At 41.5% G+C, this 20,165-nt stretch overlaps 1 protein-coding gene across 2 annotated transcripts in view; it reads left to right on the top strand.

Annotated features, from left to right (window-relative positions):
* Nucleotides 1–20,165, top strand: part of LOC108117018 — a 102,934-nt gene that overhangs the window by 52,994 nt on the left and 29,775 nt on the right. For both annotated transcript variants that reach the window (XM_041819476.1, XM_041819477.1), the window contains exon 4: nt 18,705–18,742. In XM_041819476.1, coding sequence (XP_041675410.1) covers nt 18,705–18,742 — 38 coding nt within the window. The remainder of the gene's footprint in view (nt 1–18,704; nt 18,743–20,165) is intronic.

Here is a 20,165-nt window from a genome sequence, read left to right on the forward strand (position 1 = left end):
CATTATACTCTCACGGATTACGGGTTAAGTCCGATATCTGGAATCGTTTTGGGAAGTTTTAGAGGCTACTTAGAGGTAACAGAGAGTTTGAAGGAAATATATTAAAAATATATTTACAAAAATAAGTGGAAACATATTGGGTTTGAGCTCTAAAAGTTTTCATTTCAACTTTACCCAGAATATTTTTAATAAAAAAGTTAAGAAGTAAAAGTTAAAGTTAATAAATAAAGTTAAGAGCCTTAAAAAGTTTACTTATTTCTATTCAGTTTACTGAATTTCTTGTAATATAAGAAAAGAAAGAACGAAGGGTAAGAGTATCCCAATTTCGTCTCTAACAATCCCTTCCTTGGGTATTATTTTTGTGTTAGCTTCAACTTTTCCGCTGCCTGACTATTAGCTAATGCCGGAGCCGCAATTCGTGACGTGCCGCGCCCTCGTCTTCCACCAACGTGCAACCTACAACCTGCCACAGCCACTCCCACCTTTAACCCCCTAACAAAACCTAAATACAACCCCAACCGCAGTCCTGTTGCTGCCGCTGATGCGCTTCGTAAAGTTTTTGCAGAAAATTTGAATATCGCTTGGCTTATTTCGCGCTTGGCAAGCAACCACCGTAGCTTGCCAAAGGGGGTGGGGCAGGTGGTGTTCCGGCAGCCAGCCATGTGTGTATCTGAATCTGAATCTGTGTGCCACGTTTAATGGTGGTGGAAATGGAGCTGCAACAACCACCACCTCTCGGGAGGGTCAGGAGCTCACGTTGTTTGCACTTTGCCCGCAGCCCTGCCCGAAAACTCTTTATCCTGCGTCCTTGCTGGCAGTGGGGTCTCTGTGGGTCTGTTATTAATTTTCCTGCTCCTCCGAAATTCCCGCCTGGGGCCATTTAGCCCCAATTGCGTCTCGGTCTCAGACTCGCAATCAGCTTCAGCTTCAGCTTCAGTTCCAGCTCCAGTCTTTGTCTTCGGGCCCTGGATGCGTTTCATTAATTAACTGAAATGCTCTCGACGAGCTTTGCACGTTACAACAATGAATTATTTATATAAAATTTGTCTGGCATTTGCAGCTTTTTTCTGCGTTGAATCTTTTGATTTTCTGCTGCCACGTCTTTGTTGCCCCTGGCAGTGGCAAATTTGTTGCCATTTTGTGTTGTGTTGGGTCTTGTTTTGGCCATGTTCTGGCCATGTTCGGGCTATGAGGTGAAATGAAGTGCAATACCTGGGGAGATTATTGGCCAGATTTTTTCGTCGTCTGCGGGGATATTTGTTTTGGTCTCTTGAGATATTTCCTCTTGAAGGGAAAGCATTTTTCTCAAAATAAATAAATATTGCATGTCTCTTTAAAATAACATTAAAATGCTCTTACCAACTGTCATTCTAGAAACCACGTAAGTTGTCAAGACACCTGCTTAGCTCTTGGCCCTTTTTGCATTTCTCAACTCCCATTGGCGAGTTTTTCCACTCACTGAACGGGTCTTAATTAAATTATACAAATGACTCCCCTGTCTTCCCCCTGCCTTTTCCTTTTCGGTTATCGAGGGATTTCCAGTCCAGACACAGAGCTCTGCATTTCCCATTCATTTCACTTTAAATCTCAGCCAGAACTAATTTTATATTTTTCCTCCAGTTTTTTCGGTGGTTTTTCTTTTCGCTCTCCTTACTTCTGTGGGGAATTCGAGGATTAAATGAAAAGATTTTCAGTCCGATTGAGTGTTTTCCTTCGTCTGGACTTGGCTTTTTAATGGATTTTCATAGTCAGGACACCAGCAGCTGCATTTGCATATTATGATCTTATTCGGGCGAAAGAGGGCTCAATTAGAATTATGTACAATGTAATGAGATGCTTTCCATGTTTTTGCTTGGAATATTTATGTTATTCGCAGTAATGAGGGAATTATGCAAAGGGGTAGCTGGATGGTTATGAAAATTTAATGATAAAAAACTTGAAATATTGCTTAGAAATCGGGTTTGGCTTACTACATTGATTGTGTTTAATCATCAAAAAGTAATTCCTTATTCCTACAAAAACCTTATATTCTCCCATCTTACTTACTACTTTTCCATTCTTTTCTTTCACTTTCCAGGTAACTACAACCCAACCCCCTAGCTGACCATCTAAGCCGCCTTAAGTATATTCAATATTTTGGTTATTTAACACAAAGGGCAATAGGGAATGAGGTAAGGTAAACAATAAGCGCGGAACCCATGAATTTTATTTAGTGTGTTTATGAAAATGGCCAACAATCAGACAGAAACGATAACGAAACTCCTCCTGGTCCTGATCCTGGTCCTAGTCCTGGTCCTGGAACCTTCCTGTAGTTTTCAGAACAGGAATGAACGATAAAATAAAATACACCCCATCAATATAAACGACAGTTACAGTGGCAGCAGCCACACACATGAATCACGTCCTGAGCGGTTTTCAGACCAAGTTGTAAGGCAAACCCCCTGCCCCCAGAAAAGGGGCCAAGAAAGAACACATGGACATGGGTGTCCATAAAGGGGGGAAACAAATGAAAAAGTCTGTACAAATAATGCAGCCATTTTGGATAACAATGGAAGCTAACAAAGAACAAGCAACAACATTGCCTGAAAGGAAAACAACGACAACGAAACAGGAAAAACCAAAATAAGAGAAGAAATACGCTGGAAAAGGTGGAATCGGAATTCGATTTAAGCGTTCAGTGACTTTGCCCTCCCCCCTGCCCCCGCAGAAACAGCTTTGCGACATTTATCAAAGTCCCAAAATGCCAACGAACACAGGCAACGCAGCGACAGCAACAACAAAGCCAAGAAAATAAAAAGAAAAACACAAAAATGTCACATTCGAATTGAATTTAAATGAGTTTTGTGCTCGTCGAAGGCCAAGACCCAAACAGTGTGAGGGGGGAAAGCACCCGACCCGACCCAAACCGATCCGATCCGATCCGTTTCGAGGCAGAACCACAACCAGAACCAGAACCACAATTCGATAAAAACTCCCAGAAATTATGCCGCCATGCCAGAGGCAAACCCAAAGCTCCAAAGCCATTAGTCTGCTCAAAGGTCTTTCCCTCCATTTGATTTTTTTCAGTCTTTTTCTGTGGCTCTCGGCCTACGTCACTGCAATGGCCGCACAGTGGGCGGAATAAGTGGAAAAATGGGATTTCTTAACTGCACTTAGGGATTTCTACAAGACTGATTAGCTATCGGTCAGTTGCCAGGCAAGAAGTGTGGTTTATCTTTTGTCTTTGTTTGAAGTTGTCAGACATTTGTATGACCTTCAGACCTCCTTATAACTTACTTTATTTTGCTATCAAAACCTTGTAAGATTGCTGCCCACAATCTAAAAACAATACCCTTAAACTCTTTAGAAGTTCCACCACGAACATGTACTCTGCTCCACTGTACAGTCCAGCCTTTGGAACACACTCCATGGCCTGGCATCATTAGCATTTACACTTGGCTCGTCTATCGATCGACGCGATCAGAGCGACTTGACATGGCCCGGCCAGAGCGACGATCGTTTTAATTTAGTCCAATCAGAGCCAATAGAATTAATTACGGGGCTAAGACACGGATGGCGACAACGCAATTAGTAGTGCGTTCTGCCCCATAAACAGCGTGCCACACAGAGATACTCGTACTCCTCGCTGGCATCCGCAGTGAGCCAAAAATCTGGCAACTAGGTCAAGGGGTACGGGGCACGGATGGCGTTGGCAGTGACACATCGCCGGGCACATTACGCCGGAGATATAAATAAACACGAATATACTTTGGCAGACCAGCCAGGCCTGCCCTTTTGTTTTTCCTTATTGGGGTTCCCAAGGAGGCTGGGCAACTCGCCTGCCAAATTGTGTGTATCTCCGTGCGGATGTGACTTTGCCTCGTGGAACCCATACAGAAATGGTCCCATTCAACTTCCTTATAATGGGCTCCCTCTGCCAATCCCCAAAAAAGTTCCCAACTTTGCCCTCAGCTGGGCAGCGGACTTGCTGGTCGATGTGGCTGGGCCATTCTGGGAGAATGGGTCAGAGGAGGAGAACAATTTGGAAGGGGGACAGCAGATTCCGCTGGGATTAAACATCGACGGACAAAAGACATGCTTATACATATTTTTCGTATCCAACAGATACGAGTATCTCTGGTGAAGACATCTTTGTGTATGGCATATCTGAAAATGTGTATTTATACTTTTGGCATTCCCCGTTGTGGGGAAGAAGGCATCTTCGGGCAAATATATATCCGAATATATATATATATATACATTCGATGTATGACATCAAAGCATGCTAATGAACGCAACTGTCGTGGTCATAATTTAGGGGACCACGAGCTGGCCTCACTCATGGGAAGAGCAGTTTCCTCTAATCCAACAAGTTATTTATTGCTGGAATATCTAAATAGCTTGGTGTGGGCTTGAATTTGTCTTTAAATTGTAAAAAGATAATCGAATTCTGGAAATCGTTTTTTTTCTTAGTTAGTTTACAAGAAGGAAAGTTAAATATTTTATAAGTAATCTTGTCATATTCCATCTTATTTTTATACTTTTTCCACAAGCTTTGTCATATTTCATTCTCATAAACATTATTCCAAAAATCCTTTGTGCGTTTTAACGATTACATTCCATAAAGATCGATGAACAAATGAATAATTTCCCTTTCAATGCTACTCCTTTTGGCAATGAGAAATGACAATAATTGTTCTATCTCCAAAATTCCGGGGACACTCCTCCATGAGCGTGCCTTGGACCGCCCAAGAGCAAACAGAAAAGTGCGGTGGCAACACCTAAAATGAGTTAATGGTCGCATTTATTGCCAAACTGCTATAATAAACAATTTGTTGGGCATTTAACGAATTTTACTACCGCCAACAAAAGCCGTCCGAAGGCAGGGCGAGATGGGAGGAGAAGTGGGCCAAATGCGAGTGGCCATAAAAATGTTTATGATGGATTATGCTCCGCTACCGCAACCACGCTCATCACTCACTTAATGTTTTACGACACTTTCCATGTGGGACGACGACACATTGGGGCAGGTCTTCGTCTTGGCTCTCTTTTTGGCGGTAGTTATGGCGGAGAGGAAAGGGAAGACCTGGTCAATGTCAAGGTGAAAAGTGTGCCACATAAAATGGCCATAAAGGTGCCGCAGATTGATTTAGACCGACGCGGAGATGAGCAGGTTGACTCTGGCGACTGAGAGGGGAAGTGAAGTGAAGTGCAAACGCACCACCGCCGACACCGGGCATATTAAAATTTTACGGTCAGCTGTAGACGACTGCCAGACGACTGACACCTAGACACACTCACACATGAGACAGTAAAAATAAAGCATTATTATGGCCGCCATTAAACTCAAGTCGCTGCCGGAAGCTGTATCTGTATCTCAGACTCATTCCGAGAGTCCCAGCTTGGTTCTACATAGCCAAGACTGCGTGGGTCGTAGACGCACTGGCCTTGCCCAGGGTTTTTGGTCTTGGTCTACGCTTTTTTCTTGGATTTTTATCCAGAGTCTGGTTCCCATAAAAACGAGGCGCGCGACTAACACGCGAGCCAGCCCCCCTCCCTGACACCCCCTTCGTGGAAAGGCGCGTCTTGCGGCTGCGTTTTTATGAATGAAAGCGCTGCCTCTTCGCTCCACGCTTTTTGTTGCTTTTTTACCGGATTTTTATTGGCTTAATGTCGCATTTTGCACCACTGTCAAGACAGACAAGCACTTGCTCTGCAATCCAGACATTGTCCTGGCAAGTTTTACATAACGCTCAGAAGTTGCGGTGATTGCCAGGCAAATGAATCGAAATTGAAGGTTGTCAAGGGTAGTTATAATAAATGAGTAACTTAAACTTAAACATAATGGTATATTACTAAATAGATAAATACTATTATTATTATAACTTAACTTTGTAAGTAACATTCACTGATTAACTTTAGAACAGCCTTTCGAGAAAACTTATTGGTATTCGGAATATATTTACTTAAAAAATATTTCAAAAAAATTAGCATTGCTTAGAGCAGCAAGCAGCTTAGCGGCCTCTGTGAAAAGAGTGACTAGATTTCATAACTGACAGCCAAAGACTAAAATATTGACCATATTTTAAATGTCTTTTAACCAAACATAAGAAACTACTCCAGCAACTCAGTAAATTAAAAATTACTGCAGGCAAGAAGCTTTCAGAATATAAATAAAAAGTTTATGCAGACAACTTTTTGTAAGAAAAACTAAATTAAAAAGCAGAAAATATAATAAGATAGTTAATTTATGAATTACATTAAACTACCAGTCTTTAGCAATGCCAAGCAATTGAATATTCTACTGGCGGTCTTGAGCTGCGGACGCCATTTAACACCTGCAAATGCCCGAGTCCGAGTCAGAGTCCGTATGCCCACGTTTTGAATTCCAGATTGAGGGTTTCGAAGAGATATCTTGGCAAGCCAGCAACCTGGCAACCTGGCAACCTGGCAACCTGCGACCAATGACATGGCTGTCAGTCGTTAGTGCCGGCAGAACTCCCAGCCATGTTTTGAAATGCCTTTGGACCCGCTTCGTGGCTCCCTGGGACTGCTGGCCAACGCCACCGCGCTCATATCGCAACTAATCAAATGCCAAAACACGTTTTCAGCGGCTGCTTATCGTGGGCATGGCCAAGACAGAAAGGCAAAAAGGCAAGACAAGAAAGGCGAAGACAAAACGAATTAGCATATTGTCAACAACTGACGGCGGGCGGTTCGCTGGTGGATATCAGGGGCATTTGTATAAATATGATTGATTTATGGGACAATTTTCGACAGCATTATGCGGACGTGTCACGCATATGGCTAAAATCAAGTTTGGTTTTTTTGGGCAACAAGCAACAAACTTATTAGCCCAACTTAGTCAGCGTCTTGGATTTTGGGCAGATGGCGGAGCCAAAAGAGATTTCACAGAAATTTGCATTCTCATTTTCGCGCATTTAAGATTGCAACCAAGTTTTAACTGCAGTCTAATAAACTGGTTTGCCGAGCAGAACAAAATATCTTTGAAAAATAATATTGAAAAAATCCAGCAGCTGCCGACTGCGCATGAGCTCCGATTTTCAGGGGTAACAAGGCGCTGAAATTGTTGACAAAAATCGACGCCAACGTAGAAGATAAATTCACTAATACATAGGCAAGGGCAGCAGCGCGTCACACAGATACAAAGTCAGAAAAAGAGGCCATGTTTGATTTTGTGGCAGCCATCAATGTTGCCATCTTTGTCGCACAAAGGGTAGGAAGGGTAGGGAAATTCGTAAAATATAGAATATATTTTAAATTATAAAATTTAACTAAAATTAATTTTTTTATATATATTTAATGAAAGAATTAGGCAGGCTAAAAAATTTGGAAATCCTTGAAAATTTGAAATATTTTTAGGGAAAGAGTCAGCCATGCCTATTGTACGAGCGAGAGGGCTAGATGAACAAGCTGGTTTTCTCTTTTCCTCTCATGCACTCACACAAAGAAAACGTAAAGGTTTAATGTGTGCGTAAATGTACTATACTTAACTGGCGGCCTCTGGTGGGCAAAGCAACAATCTGCAGTTGCGGCATAAAAGCAAGAGAGGGCGCCAGCGCAAAAGGTTTGAGTATTAGCTAAAAGTACTTTTTGACTGAATATTAAAATGAATTTTAATATGATAAAATATTAATAAAAACTGAAAAAAATTAAAAAAAAATAAAAACAAAAAACAAAAAATATTTTTGCAAATAATATTTCCCCTTTCAAAAGCCCTTTTGCAGCCCCCCACATTCCATTTCAATTTCGAAAAGTAAGCTCAAAGCTCGGCCTTTTGGGGCGTCGCTTATGTACTAGAGAGCTTTCGTTTTCTGCAAATTTGGGGCCACAACGGCAATATATGTAATTGGGTTGGGCCTGGCAACAACATCCCTCGATGCCGGCGAGATAAAAATCAATACCAGTATATGGTGCTGGGCGGACAGGCGCTGTATAAGTACATACCTTACGCCTGCCCTAGCCAAGCGAATACATACAATATTTGCGCACACTTAATGAGCAAATTTATGCGTTTTGCAAAGGATTATGGCGCAGAAAATTTCATTAATTTCATTTAATATTCGCAATAAAACGGCAAACGACCAACGGCCCAGCCAATTTGCATTTGAACTGCCTTTGAAGAGGCAGCAAACTTTAAATCAATTTAAGTCTTGGGCTTACTTTTACAGCATTCCAGCTGCCACGCCCTGATCTGAATATATCTATACATGCAGTACTTGCCGGTTTTATTTAGCGCACTTTAATCGAGCCATCGAACGGCATATTAATTTCAATTTTTCGGCATAAACTTCACGCTTTATGGGCGGGGTGGGCCGAATGACAGGTGCCTCTTAATGGCCCCGCCTTATCGCTAACCTGTTGGCGGACCACTCCGCTAAAGGACGTTCTGCCGTTCGGGGTTCTGCAGTCGCCATTCGTTATCTCCGCCATATAATGCAGGTTCGATTCTGACTTCGGTCTGACTCAGATCGTAAATTGCATGTTTATACCTTAAACCGAAGCTGGCTAAATTAGCCAATTATATTTCATAAGCGATTTCGAAATCATTTGCTCCCCCGCCCAAGTGTCAAGTAAACTCTGAGAAATGGCTATTTAATTGTTATAATTTGTACTTTAAATGCAAAAATGGCGTCGCTAATTATTTCAGCTGCCTTTTTTCGGCTAATGGCCATGACAATGCTCACTCATTGGCGTAAGGTGCGTCATGTTTATTTTTTTTAAAGAGATATAAAATCAATATGCATTGCCTTTTAAATACTAATTATTATTAATTTTAGTCGTTAATAACAAAATATTTGACAGAATTTGCATAATTTTAGTATGAAATTAACGTTAGGAGTGATTTTAATGAACTGAAACGAAGCTTTAGTTTAATTTTTAATACAAAATTTAAAACGCAAAACGCAAAACGCTAAATTTGATAGAATTTTAATTTGAAATATTCCTTTAACATATTCTATACTAAAATTTGGAATTTAATAAATATTTATTTACTATAAAACTTCATTCCACATTAATTTTTGTTAAATATTATTTTATTCTTTTTTGTTCTTAAACCTGATAGAGTTTCTTTAAGCAAAAACAAGTTTTGAGATAAATTCACTTTTAAAATATTTAAAAATTTGAATTCACACATTTTAACCATTAATATTGTTTCTTATACAATAATCACAATAAACAAATATCAATTTTATCTAAAACAATTTTATTTCTTTTTAAAATTTAAAATTACCCCCAACAAACCATAAAGATAATTTCCCAAATTGCTCTCTTCCAAAACGCCTAACAAATAAAAATAAAATCTTTGAATGAATAAATTAAACATTATTCTTAATATTTTCATGACTATAGTTGGCATGGCATAACTCAAGTGGACAATCAAACCTTAATCCGATTTACTCAGTAAGCCATATAACTTGTTCCCCTACCAAATTCGGAACTCCAGACCTTGTCGCCGCAGTTTTGGACCATGTTATGAACTGATTTTGAATAAAACGCTCCTTAAAGTGCAATAACCAGTCGCGGCAACAAAGAAACTTTCGAGATGTTTAGGGTTTTAAACTTTACGACTTTACTATGGCTCTTAGAAGTTTTCTTTCCAAACCCAAAACTCCCGTCTGGTGTTTTATTTTTGTCAACAAATCTTGACAATCGCGCGGAGTAAGAAAACATCGTAAATGTTTTTCCCACAGATTAAAAAGAGATAAAATGTGGTTATTGTTCCGCTTCCTCGCCTAAGCTAACTATTTCTATAACCAATTTGCCTTTTTTAACCATATTTCGCACGCAGACCCAGACCTATGGCGTTTGAATTGATATGGGAACTATATAGGAATCTATCATGATGATTTGTTTTGCCGTCGCCATTTTCCATTGACGAGATTCGAGAAGGAAAAGACCGAAGGCAGAGCCAAACAGCATAAAGAGTTCCAAGTTCCAAGCAAATTGAATGCGTTCAGAATGTTAATTGTCTCGGGCACTTTTGCATCCCAGAAACGAAGGAAAAAGAAATACAGACATTCCGTCTGCTGATGTTTTGGGGCTTCAATTAAAACGTTTTTAAAGAAATCTCCGGCATATTTTCATGGCCTGTCGAAGGAACGCATTAAAATGGGCGACGCAGTGCGATTCGATGGGGCCTCGCACTTGACTCTTGTTATAAGTACATCAGAGAGTTGAATCGTTCAGATATTGGGAGTATCGTCCCTCTCTCCATCTTCGATATATATGTATCTGTTTCCCTGGACACCCATTGCTGGGATGTGGATGTGTCGGCCATTGAAATTCAACACGCAAACTTGCTGCATTCATTGGTTTTCGTGAGTTTTGTTTAGGGGAAACGATTCCTTCCACTCCAACTCCTGCTCGTTGATATTCCCAACATCGGAATGGGCATAAATATGCCACTCGTATAGCACCATTTTTCATTTCGTTTCGTTTTCGAAACAGTTTTATGTCTGCCCGAAAGGAAAATCACTTCAGAATGAGCGATGTCTCTGATCTAATTGCATGGCGTGGGAGGGGTAGCAGGCGGGTATAGGCTAAAGTCAACTTGAGACTCAAGTGGCTTGGCCCAAAAACAGACACCAAATTCGGTGGAAAACTGGTTTTTCAATATTTTCAAAACCATTTCGATGGCATTGTTGTTGCTGGTGGTCAGGTCGTTCATTTTCATATTTCCAGCTCGTATTTTAGTAACTAAATTCCAAGCTGACAGTAACCTAACCCGACTCTTCGACTCTCTTGTCTCTCTTATCTTGTTCCGAACAGCGGCGTGACTTGGAAAAAATCGAAAATAAATAAATTATTTACTTTGTCCCTGTGGCTTTGTTTGTCGTGTTTTTTGTTATATTCTCCATTCTGAGTCGGGTAAATATTTATGCCAGCTCGAACTCGAACCGAACTCAATCTGCGTCCTCGTATCTTGTGGCACAATTTTTACGATCCCAAAATTAACACATGTTCCGCTAACGTTAACAGATTTGAGGCATATATATATGTATGTATGTCTATACCCCTTTGCCCCCCTCCACTGGGGAGCTGCAGCGGAGAATTTATGAAGCGGTTTCGGTCCGCTTTCTGTCTCGCCTCAAATGCATTGAATTTTAATATTTCTCTTGGCACTCTGGCCATGGGGAATGCACCGCATCCATTTCGGTTATCGCCCAGCCACTTTGGACAGGCCACTAAATCAATCAGGGACTCTACTCCTCTACCGCTAACCACTTCTCCGAAAGATATCGCCGATATCCGATCGGCTCATGAATTTTACTCAATATCTCTTTTGGTTTTAAAGGTTTTGTAAGGCCTCAAATTCAAATTAAAAATTCTATTTTCATGGTAAAATTATATTAGAAATGTTAATGTTTCAAAACAAAAAGGTTAACCTATTTAGGGGAGATTGATATCAAGAGAAATTATACTCATGTTCAGGTATTTAGTTTTATTTTTACACTTTTTAAGCATAATAAAGAAGTTAATAAAAGATTAATTCAAATTTAGAGCGTACCATACTGATTGAATTGGTAAACTGAGCTAGAAAATCTTTATTTACTTGGTTTTCTAACAAATCATTTCCAACATCTAACCACCCTTAACCCCCTTTGGCATTCCCTCAAATTCATTCTTTCTTAGAATTCATCAAAAAGGTATACAGAACTTGCCTCTTACCATCTTGTAGGCAACTTTTTAAAGCCTCAACCCCCAGACACGCCCTACGATATAAAGAGGAGAAGAGAAAGACTTTCAATTGAAGGTATTTCAAATTAAATGGCATCCTGCGATTAAGTGGAATGAAAGTAAAACGCATTTCATAAATAGGTAAACACAGCGGAATGGGCGAACCTTTTGTTGTGGTTTATCTGAGATGAAGGACTCCGATTTCCATGGGAGCAGCGGCAACTGTTGCCATTACAAGGATTAAACGAAACATTTACATGCCGGGTCTAGAGGCCAAAAATCCACCCCAGAAGCGACCACATCCTTCTCCTTGCCGTAAGGGCACCAGGTGAATGGGGTTGGCCATTTTCAATATGGCAGACCTTTTTCAAGGAAAAGGGGCGGAGAAATGCGCCCAACTTTCACTTTTCGCGCAGAACGAACTATGATTTTGATTTACGGCCTCTTCTTTTTACGATCCCGTATCCTGTGCCGGGAAAATCGCAACAATTGTCATCTAACTGCAACCCTTCGTCTGGGCAACCTGACGAGACGTACAGACGGGGTTCCATTGAAGGGACCAAAGGGTCTGCCGAGGACAAAGCGACTCAGCTGCCTGTTTGGCAGCATTTTGAAATCCATTTATGCCGCATATCATAAAAAATAATACAGAAATATGCGTCTTCGTTCCGTCCAAAAAGTTGTATGTCTGTTTTGGTTAAAACAAAAATTTTACGCCTCGCAATTTGAGGAATTTCTTTTTTTGGGAAAGGGTCTGGTAGCCAGCGGTTTTCAACTCGTTCGCGGCTGGGCACCTGATGCAGGTAAAACCCTGTTGACTTTCTCCTTCTATCGCCCAGGTAGCCCGTCATCAAGTGAAATTGGAAAGTGTTCTCCGTAGACTTCAGTCTTAGCTCGATTGGCAATTTAGTCGCCGCACGCGTAATTAAAAGTGCGTCGCCTGATGGTCTTCCAATTTGGCGCAAATGAAGAGCCACCCACGGGCAATTACTGCCCAGCAATTACATTAACTCGGGCCAGGACCCCATGCCAGTGCGCTCGCATGATGATGGCCATTCGACTCGATTTAGTGGCCCAATCAACGGCAAATACATCTGCATATATGCATCAGCCATCTAGTAAGTCCAGGCAGGAGGAGGAAATTGATCAATTGGGTAAAATTAAGGAGGCACTTTGGTGCTGCTCTCCTCCCACGTGGTTTTCGGTGGGGTTTCGTGTCAACGTGCCGTTGGATTCATCAATAAATAAGCCAAAACTCAGGAACAGGGACAGGGACATGACTTCTGTTCGGCTGAGCTGAGTGCTCTGCGACATAAGTTGGCTGATTAAATGCGAGTTTGCCACATGGGGCAATTCGCCAGCGAGGGAGCTTCAAATTGGTATAATAGGGGTTACCGGAAGTGGGCTAAACTATCATAGTTATAATGGGAAGATGGTTTGGTAAATGGTTATATCTTTTGTATAGTTGGAATTAGTTGAGAGAAATCAGGAATACGTTTTTACTAGATATGATTATAGAAATGAATGTTATCTACCTTTGAAAGTCTTTAAGTTATGCTGTGATATGTTATTCATGATAAAAATTATGGAATTAATGAAGCGATTTAACAATTTACTAACTCCCTAAGATGATTAATTGGTTTCCCCCCTAAAGTTTCTTATAGAGAGAATGCAATACCTGATAGTTTTTCAACAATTAAACATTTTAAGCAAATTAAAAGTTATTCATACGCCACAGTAACTACCTTACAGCTTAATAAACTCTCAAATAGCAATATATTATCATTCAAATACCAAACAATTACCATCATTTGAGAACAACTTTCACAGTTTTCCATGAAATTCAACGCTTAAAGCTGATTTCCATCGCTGATTTCTTGGCCAGTATCCTGCCCCATCTAGCTTCTTCCGTTGGTGAGTTTTCCCCCAGTTAGTGCCGTATCTCCTGCCCCTCGAAATAGTTTTGACGTTCTGGTATCGTTCGCCATCATTGCTGTTCCGCCATCATCGTAAATTACACGAAAAGTATCTATCTTTAGTTGGCAATGCAGCAATTTTATTAAAATTCCAAAAACCCACCCGTCCTCTCAGCTTGTTCCTTGGAGCAGAGCAGAGCTAGCACAGCCCTAGTTGCCCATGAATATATGTATGTAGTTCCACTTAGACTCCGGGCCCAGGGACAGAGTTTTGGCCCAACTTGGACAAGGACGAACGGAGGACTTCACCCTCCTCCTGGCAGAGCTCAACCATCGCCATATTGCAGAAATTGTGTGGAGCAAATAGTTGCCCCTGCTGCTGCCGCCGTTGCTTTTATATAAACATGAGGCAAGATTAGATACAAATTACACGCCAGCCACCCAAGGTGGGCAGCATCCTCATCCCCAGTTTGGCAATTTGCTCACCTTTCTGCTCCTGCTGCTCCCTTCTGCTCCTTCTACTCCGTCGTATCCATAAGTTACCAACGCAAAGTACCTCGAGTCCGACAGCTGCAATAAGAGGAAAAAGTTTGTTTTTTTTGTTGGGGAGGCAAGTAAATGGCATTTCTGGGCCACACCCACTCCACGCCCACTTGCCACTTGCCACTCCGCCCAGCCAGTGTATTTTATTATTTATTTATTTCATATATTTTGCAACGGCGGCGATTATAAAATGTACAAAAAAGAGCGAGCAAGGAAAAAATATGGAAAACTATGTTCGTGCCCTGAGGGAGGCATTGGTTTCCTCTCGATTGGCTTGGTTCTGGTAAATTTTCCAACGGGCTTGGGCTTGGTAAATGATATATTTGGTTAGATATTTTAGTTAGTTTTTCTTCTTAAACAAGTTTAAAATGTGGATTAGGAAAGTATTCAGGAAAAATCTCTCCCACGAAAATACTTAATAAAATTTAAAATATTTCACAATATATTTCACCGATTTTCTCCATTTAAAAAGCCTTTTATTCTCGAATATTTTCCATATATATTTATGCTAGAGAAGTTCCACTCTGATCTAGGTTCCTGGGGAGCCCTGCCAGCGCATGGAGCCCTCCAGAAGTAATTTATGTCAGCCAAATTCAAACTTTACTTATTTTGGGCCAAGAAAAAGAAGAGCGAAAAGTTTGTCCTTCTTTCCGTTCGTGATTTCAGGATGGGGGAAAGCGGGCCGGGAAAATAAAAGCAAAGTCAGCCGGAAAGTTTCGGGATCCTTTGAGTGGGTGGGCGGATGTCGTTGCGGTTGTGTGTTTGCTCAGTTCCAGGGGGGTGGTGAGGGGCACACGGGGGCACCGGAGTTGAGCCTCATTCGGTGGCACGTTTGCAAAATGGCCCGATGCGTGTCTGGAATACATTTTCTGGCTTGCCAAAAAGATGGCAGAGCCCAAGACCGAGTCAGAACTTTGGCAAAAAAGCCCCCATTCCCATTCCCATTCCCATTTCCACTCCCGGCCACTCCCCCGGTGCATTTGTACACATTGTTGGTTGTAATTCAACGTAAATTTATGTGAAATTGTTTGCCAAGCCAAAGGAACACGGAAAGCGGCATTTTGTGTTTTCTAAAATTTAATGTAGTTCGTTTGGGAAAGCGGAGGGATGAGGTGGGTGGTGTATCGGGGGTTCCTGTGCTTACGCCACAGAATTTCAAATTAGCAAACACACACGCACCCACCATAGAGAGAGAGAGCGTCAACATTCCCATGGGTTGTGCAGGTTTTCTGGGGCAGAGAAGGGTAAGGTAGAGGAACCTGGGCCCAGAGACCCAAAACATCCAAAAACCAGACTGACGAAGGGCTTAATGTTAATTGCGGCTTTTGTTTGGTTTGCCGTTCGATTAAGTTAACGGCGCCAGGCGGCGCGTCGTGTGTCGTTTCATATTTGGCAAATGGAAGTCGCTTTAATCGGGCCTCGATCTTAAGGCAAACATCTGCCATCTCTGGCTTTACACCTGCCTATGGTCTTTTAATTTGTTTGGTTTCATAAAGGTTACATTTAAGTGTCATGTTGGACTATGAAAAGGTCATTTAAGACAGCAGCACTAACCTAAGAATTTTCAGCTAAAAGTTAGTTTCATAAAATCATGAAATGCAAGAAGCCAAGATAAAAGTTCATAAGTTAAGAAGAACCCCTAAGTTGGGTTTAATTTTATAAGTAGTTTAAGTTTAAGCTTCTTGTTTCTCATTCAAGATGTAGAAAGGCTGATTTTGAAGGGTTGTTTCCCAAGAAAGACACTTAAATTTGATCAGTAGCAACCTTAGCCTGATCTGCTGTTTATTTACCCTTCATTAATTGAATTGTAATTAAGAAAACGGGAAGGCTGTGGGGCGCTGATCAAGAGAGTCCCCCGTGATCAGAAGGGCAAATACTAAAACAGGAATAGCAACAAAAACTGTCAACTTAAGCATCGTAAAAAGTCGATTGTATTGACAATAATTTTCCGCATTAAACACACAAAGTTAATGCCCCAGAAGTTGCCGAGCGACTGTAACTCGGGATGCAAGGTGGCGGCCGAGGTACACTAAGAAAAATGTCGCACTTTCTGGCCATTAAATGTGATTTTTTAAAAACTTTTTATAAGTCTAGTTTATAAGCCTTTACCACAAAACCACTTTAGGCTCGAATGTGGGGGATAAATGCAGTAAGAAACGAGTTAAATATCTTATAGATTTTATTCAAGTGTGGGCAGATAAGCGGAGGAAGAGGAGAGAGAGTGGGGAAAATGGAGGATCAGGACCGGAGAAAGCGGGGAACCGAGCGTGGAGCGCCTTAATGGAAGACTCCAGTGCTCGTAAAAGTCAGCGGGCTAGGGTCTTCCAGCGGGAGCGGCCTGGAGGAGCAGAGTGGAATGGAGTGTATTTCTTTCTTTTTTCTCGAGTGCACCGCTGGGCACTTAACCAAACCAAAACCAAAAGGAATTTGTTTGTTTTCTTAGCCCCGCAACGTCCCCCCTAACGCCCCCTCCAGCACGGGGCATGTGCATCTGGCACACTTACCGCGCAATTAATGGCGCAATTAAATGTTTACTTTAGGCGCTTTCGAACCGCACATAAATGGCAGCCGTTTCCCCCTCGCCGAGGGAGATCGAAAATGAAGGTGGCGGCAGAAGGGGTTTCCGATCGAAATGGGGAGGGGCCTTATCAGCACGTTGGTTTCCTAGAACAGCTCAGGTGAACGAACAGGTGAGCAGAGCCCAAGTCAGCCTCTGCTTTGAGTCGCAGATTCTGATATCTTGATATTTCTTTTGTCTTCGCTGCGTATTATTATTTTTGCCCGTTTCGTTCACACTTTCAAAAACCGATTTTGCATAGAAATCGTAGAGTTAACTTTGAAATTCGACCACTAATGAGATTGCGTCAGGTAATCAGCAAATTGTTTAAGAATGTCTGCTTTATGTTTATAAATTGCAGTTTAGCTTGACACTTTAGTCGAGTATATGTAGGTAGTATCGGGTTTCAACGACCTAATCATCATTAGAAAAAAACATGTACAAGAAATATTGCCTTTGATTTGAATATTTATAAAAAATTTATAATAAATATTCAAAAAGCTGAAGAAAAAATGTGAAAGATATTTATTTTATATGTTAAAAAGCAGATTATTTGTTAGGAGATTTTATATATTTAGTATAGCTTGTTTTCTAGGGCATGTTTAACAAATGATATAATCTATCCATAATCTACTTATGTAATATCAGTTAAAAGTTAGAAAAATGCTAGTCATTTAATCCTTAGAAATCCTTACAAAAAGGACTTCCCTTCGATCAAAAACAGAACTTCCAGAGAGAGATATTTCAGTTCAACCGTCCGCGGGCCGTAAAACAATTTGTTGCAAAATTTAGCAAACAGCCAGAAAAGTGCCCCATAAAAATATTAATCCTTCCGCCGCGTGGCCGGGCAAGGAAAAGGGAAAATGGAAAGAGGAATAGGAATGGAAATGGAAATGGGAAAACAAACCCCTACACATGTTCCTTCGCCTTCGGGCGAGACTCTCGCTTTCGTTTTTAGGGACCATAAAGCAGTTTTAATGGCCGGAGCAGTGCCTTGAAATGTTCTGCCGCCTTCGAACGGGGTAGCTGTGTGGGCGCAGCACCGCAAATAGAGTGAAAATCTAAAAAATCACAAATCGCCTGGGGATGGTTCCGTTCTTTGAGTTTCGCTCTTGGGATCGGTTCGTTTCGGTTCCGTTCTGCTACGTCAAAGAGTTGCAATTACAAAATGTTTAATTGCCGGCAGCGAATGTTCAAGGAAAAGCGAAAGTGGCCTCGGGCGAGGAAAGAGTTGACTTAATGGCACTTAAAGGGCCATAAAATCCTGAATTATGATTTCGAGGTCGCAAAAAAGTAACAACAAATATTAGCCCCTATATATGCCCTGCTCTGCAGCCGATTTCCAGCATGACGTGAGTAGTTCTTTTTTGGCTATTCTTGGCCTCTGGGCCAGCAACATACAATCTAGGGGCTAATGACGCATCCTATCCGCCGGGAATGGAGTGAAATGGAAACGTCGTCCGCAGGAATTCGAAAATGACGCCTGTCACTGGGCAGCTTATTTATGGCAATTTCGAATGTCTTATGGGCGACTGCATTTACATATTCCCAACGCGACTGTGGTCACTCGGCAATCGCAACCGCAATCGCAATCGGGATCCCAGACCCAATCCCAAGCCCATTTCCCCCGTTTTTTTTTTTTCGTTTCGTTGTCTGTCATGGCAAGTGCACGTTTAGCTTGTTTGTTTATATACATACTATATATATGAACATATATGGCTCTGAGTTGTTTCCCTTGTTGTTTTTTAAATGAAATATCACGAGTGCCATGTAGACAGAACAAAGAATGCATAAATTACCCCGTGCCCGGGCGGGGCTGCCTAAAAATCTCTGCCTTCGAGTTATTGAAATTAATGCCAGCAGCAATGCCTCGGGTTCATTGAGCCTTATCAGGCGAAGTCTGGCTGGAAATAAGTGCATTAATTGACAATTTTCAATTTCGAATAATTTTACAGCCATGCAAAGATTTTAAATGCCCTTTCCACTGTCTTTTCTTCTTCTTGCAGTTCTTCGAGGGACCTGCAGATGGATACTCTGGGCACTCGTAAGTAATGCCAATGCAAATGCCAATGCCAATAGATATAAACAGCCGATAAGTAATCGCTTTATTTGCCATCTGAATATGGGAACCAAGCCGGCGTTTTTATTGATTTTCATTAAGATTTGACGGCATCATAAAGTGGCGAGCCTATGTGAGATGTCCCCATTGGAATTATCAACATAATCATGATTATTTTTTGCAATGCCTTGGTCTTCCAGATCAGGTCCAGGCTCCCCCTCTTTCTCTAATGAAACCCAAGAATGGTTTTTATTCTTCCCATCTAATTGCGAGTTATGGAAGGAAATGCCAAATAATTAGCCCAGGAATCTGGGCGGCAAATGCAAGAAAGTTCTAATTATTTATTTGGTTTGCTACTTTAATTTAACAGCCATAATTTATGTTCATTTCTGTGCCTGCTCTTGATACACTTATACGATCGGTTTTATGGCTGCAGAATATTTATTCACACCTTTCCTAATGAATTGGTCTGCCCATATGGTAAGATATTTCTGGGGCCTGTTATGAAGGCATTATAAATACAAATATATATGGATTTTATGTCCACTTGTTTGGAAAGCTAATGGAGCCTCAATCATCTGAGGGACAGGTGTATGGGCTGGGTGGTAGTTTGTGAGACATTCTGTCAATATCTTACTCACTTTGGCTAGGATCGCATGGTTAGCGCTGTCGACTCATGGCTCGTAAATCATTTTTCGACAGCTTTAGACTCGCCCATAAATTCCACTTGCGATATTTATAGATAATGTGCTCCCAGCGCCAGAAAAGAGCCCGGCCAACCCGACCCGACCGATGATACCAATTCCGATTGCCATTCGCTACTCCTCGAACTCGAATCAAGATTTTATGGTCGCAATCGTAAATCGACAATTTTATAGTTAATCGATGGCCATTTAGGCCCAATAAGCCTCTCGTTGCATATTAATTTTTGGCCAAGATATGTGTGTCTGAGAGGTCTCTTCCATTTCGGATGACATGAAATTGATTTATTTGCTTTTAAAGACGTGTTTGGGGCCCACGGCTCCACGGTTGCGGGATCGTAAAATTAATAAGGGATTAACATGCCATGATTGTGGCTGAGAAAGCCATGAGCCGGGAAATTGAGCCAGAGGTTAAACTTAAAGCCATCACATTTTGCCGACGAAACCGGCTGCAGATACAGAGACACAGCTATACAAATATAGAAAGATACAAAGATACAAAGATGAACGGAGCAGCCGCACTACACGAGATACACGAAAACCCACCCCGAAAATCGAGAGCAATGACAGCATGTCCAAAATCAAATATGGCCGAATTAAATGTTCTCGCTCTCCGTTTTGCTCGCTCCTTCGCAGCGGCCATTGTTGCCATGGCAACGGGACGGCGAACGACGATGAGAAGGGGGATGGGAACACCGAAAGACAGA

The sequence above is a fragment of the Drosophila eugracilis genome, unplaced genomic scaffold, assembly GCF_018153835.1.
Source record: "Drosophila eugracilis isolate 14026-0451.02 unplaced genomic scaffold, ASM1815383v1 contig_75, whole genome shotgun sequence".
In the NCBI taxonomy this organism is placed as follows: Eukaryota; Metazoa; Arthropoda; class Insecta; order Diptera; family Drosophilidae; genus Drosophila; species Drosophila eugracilis.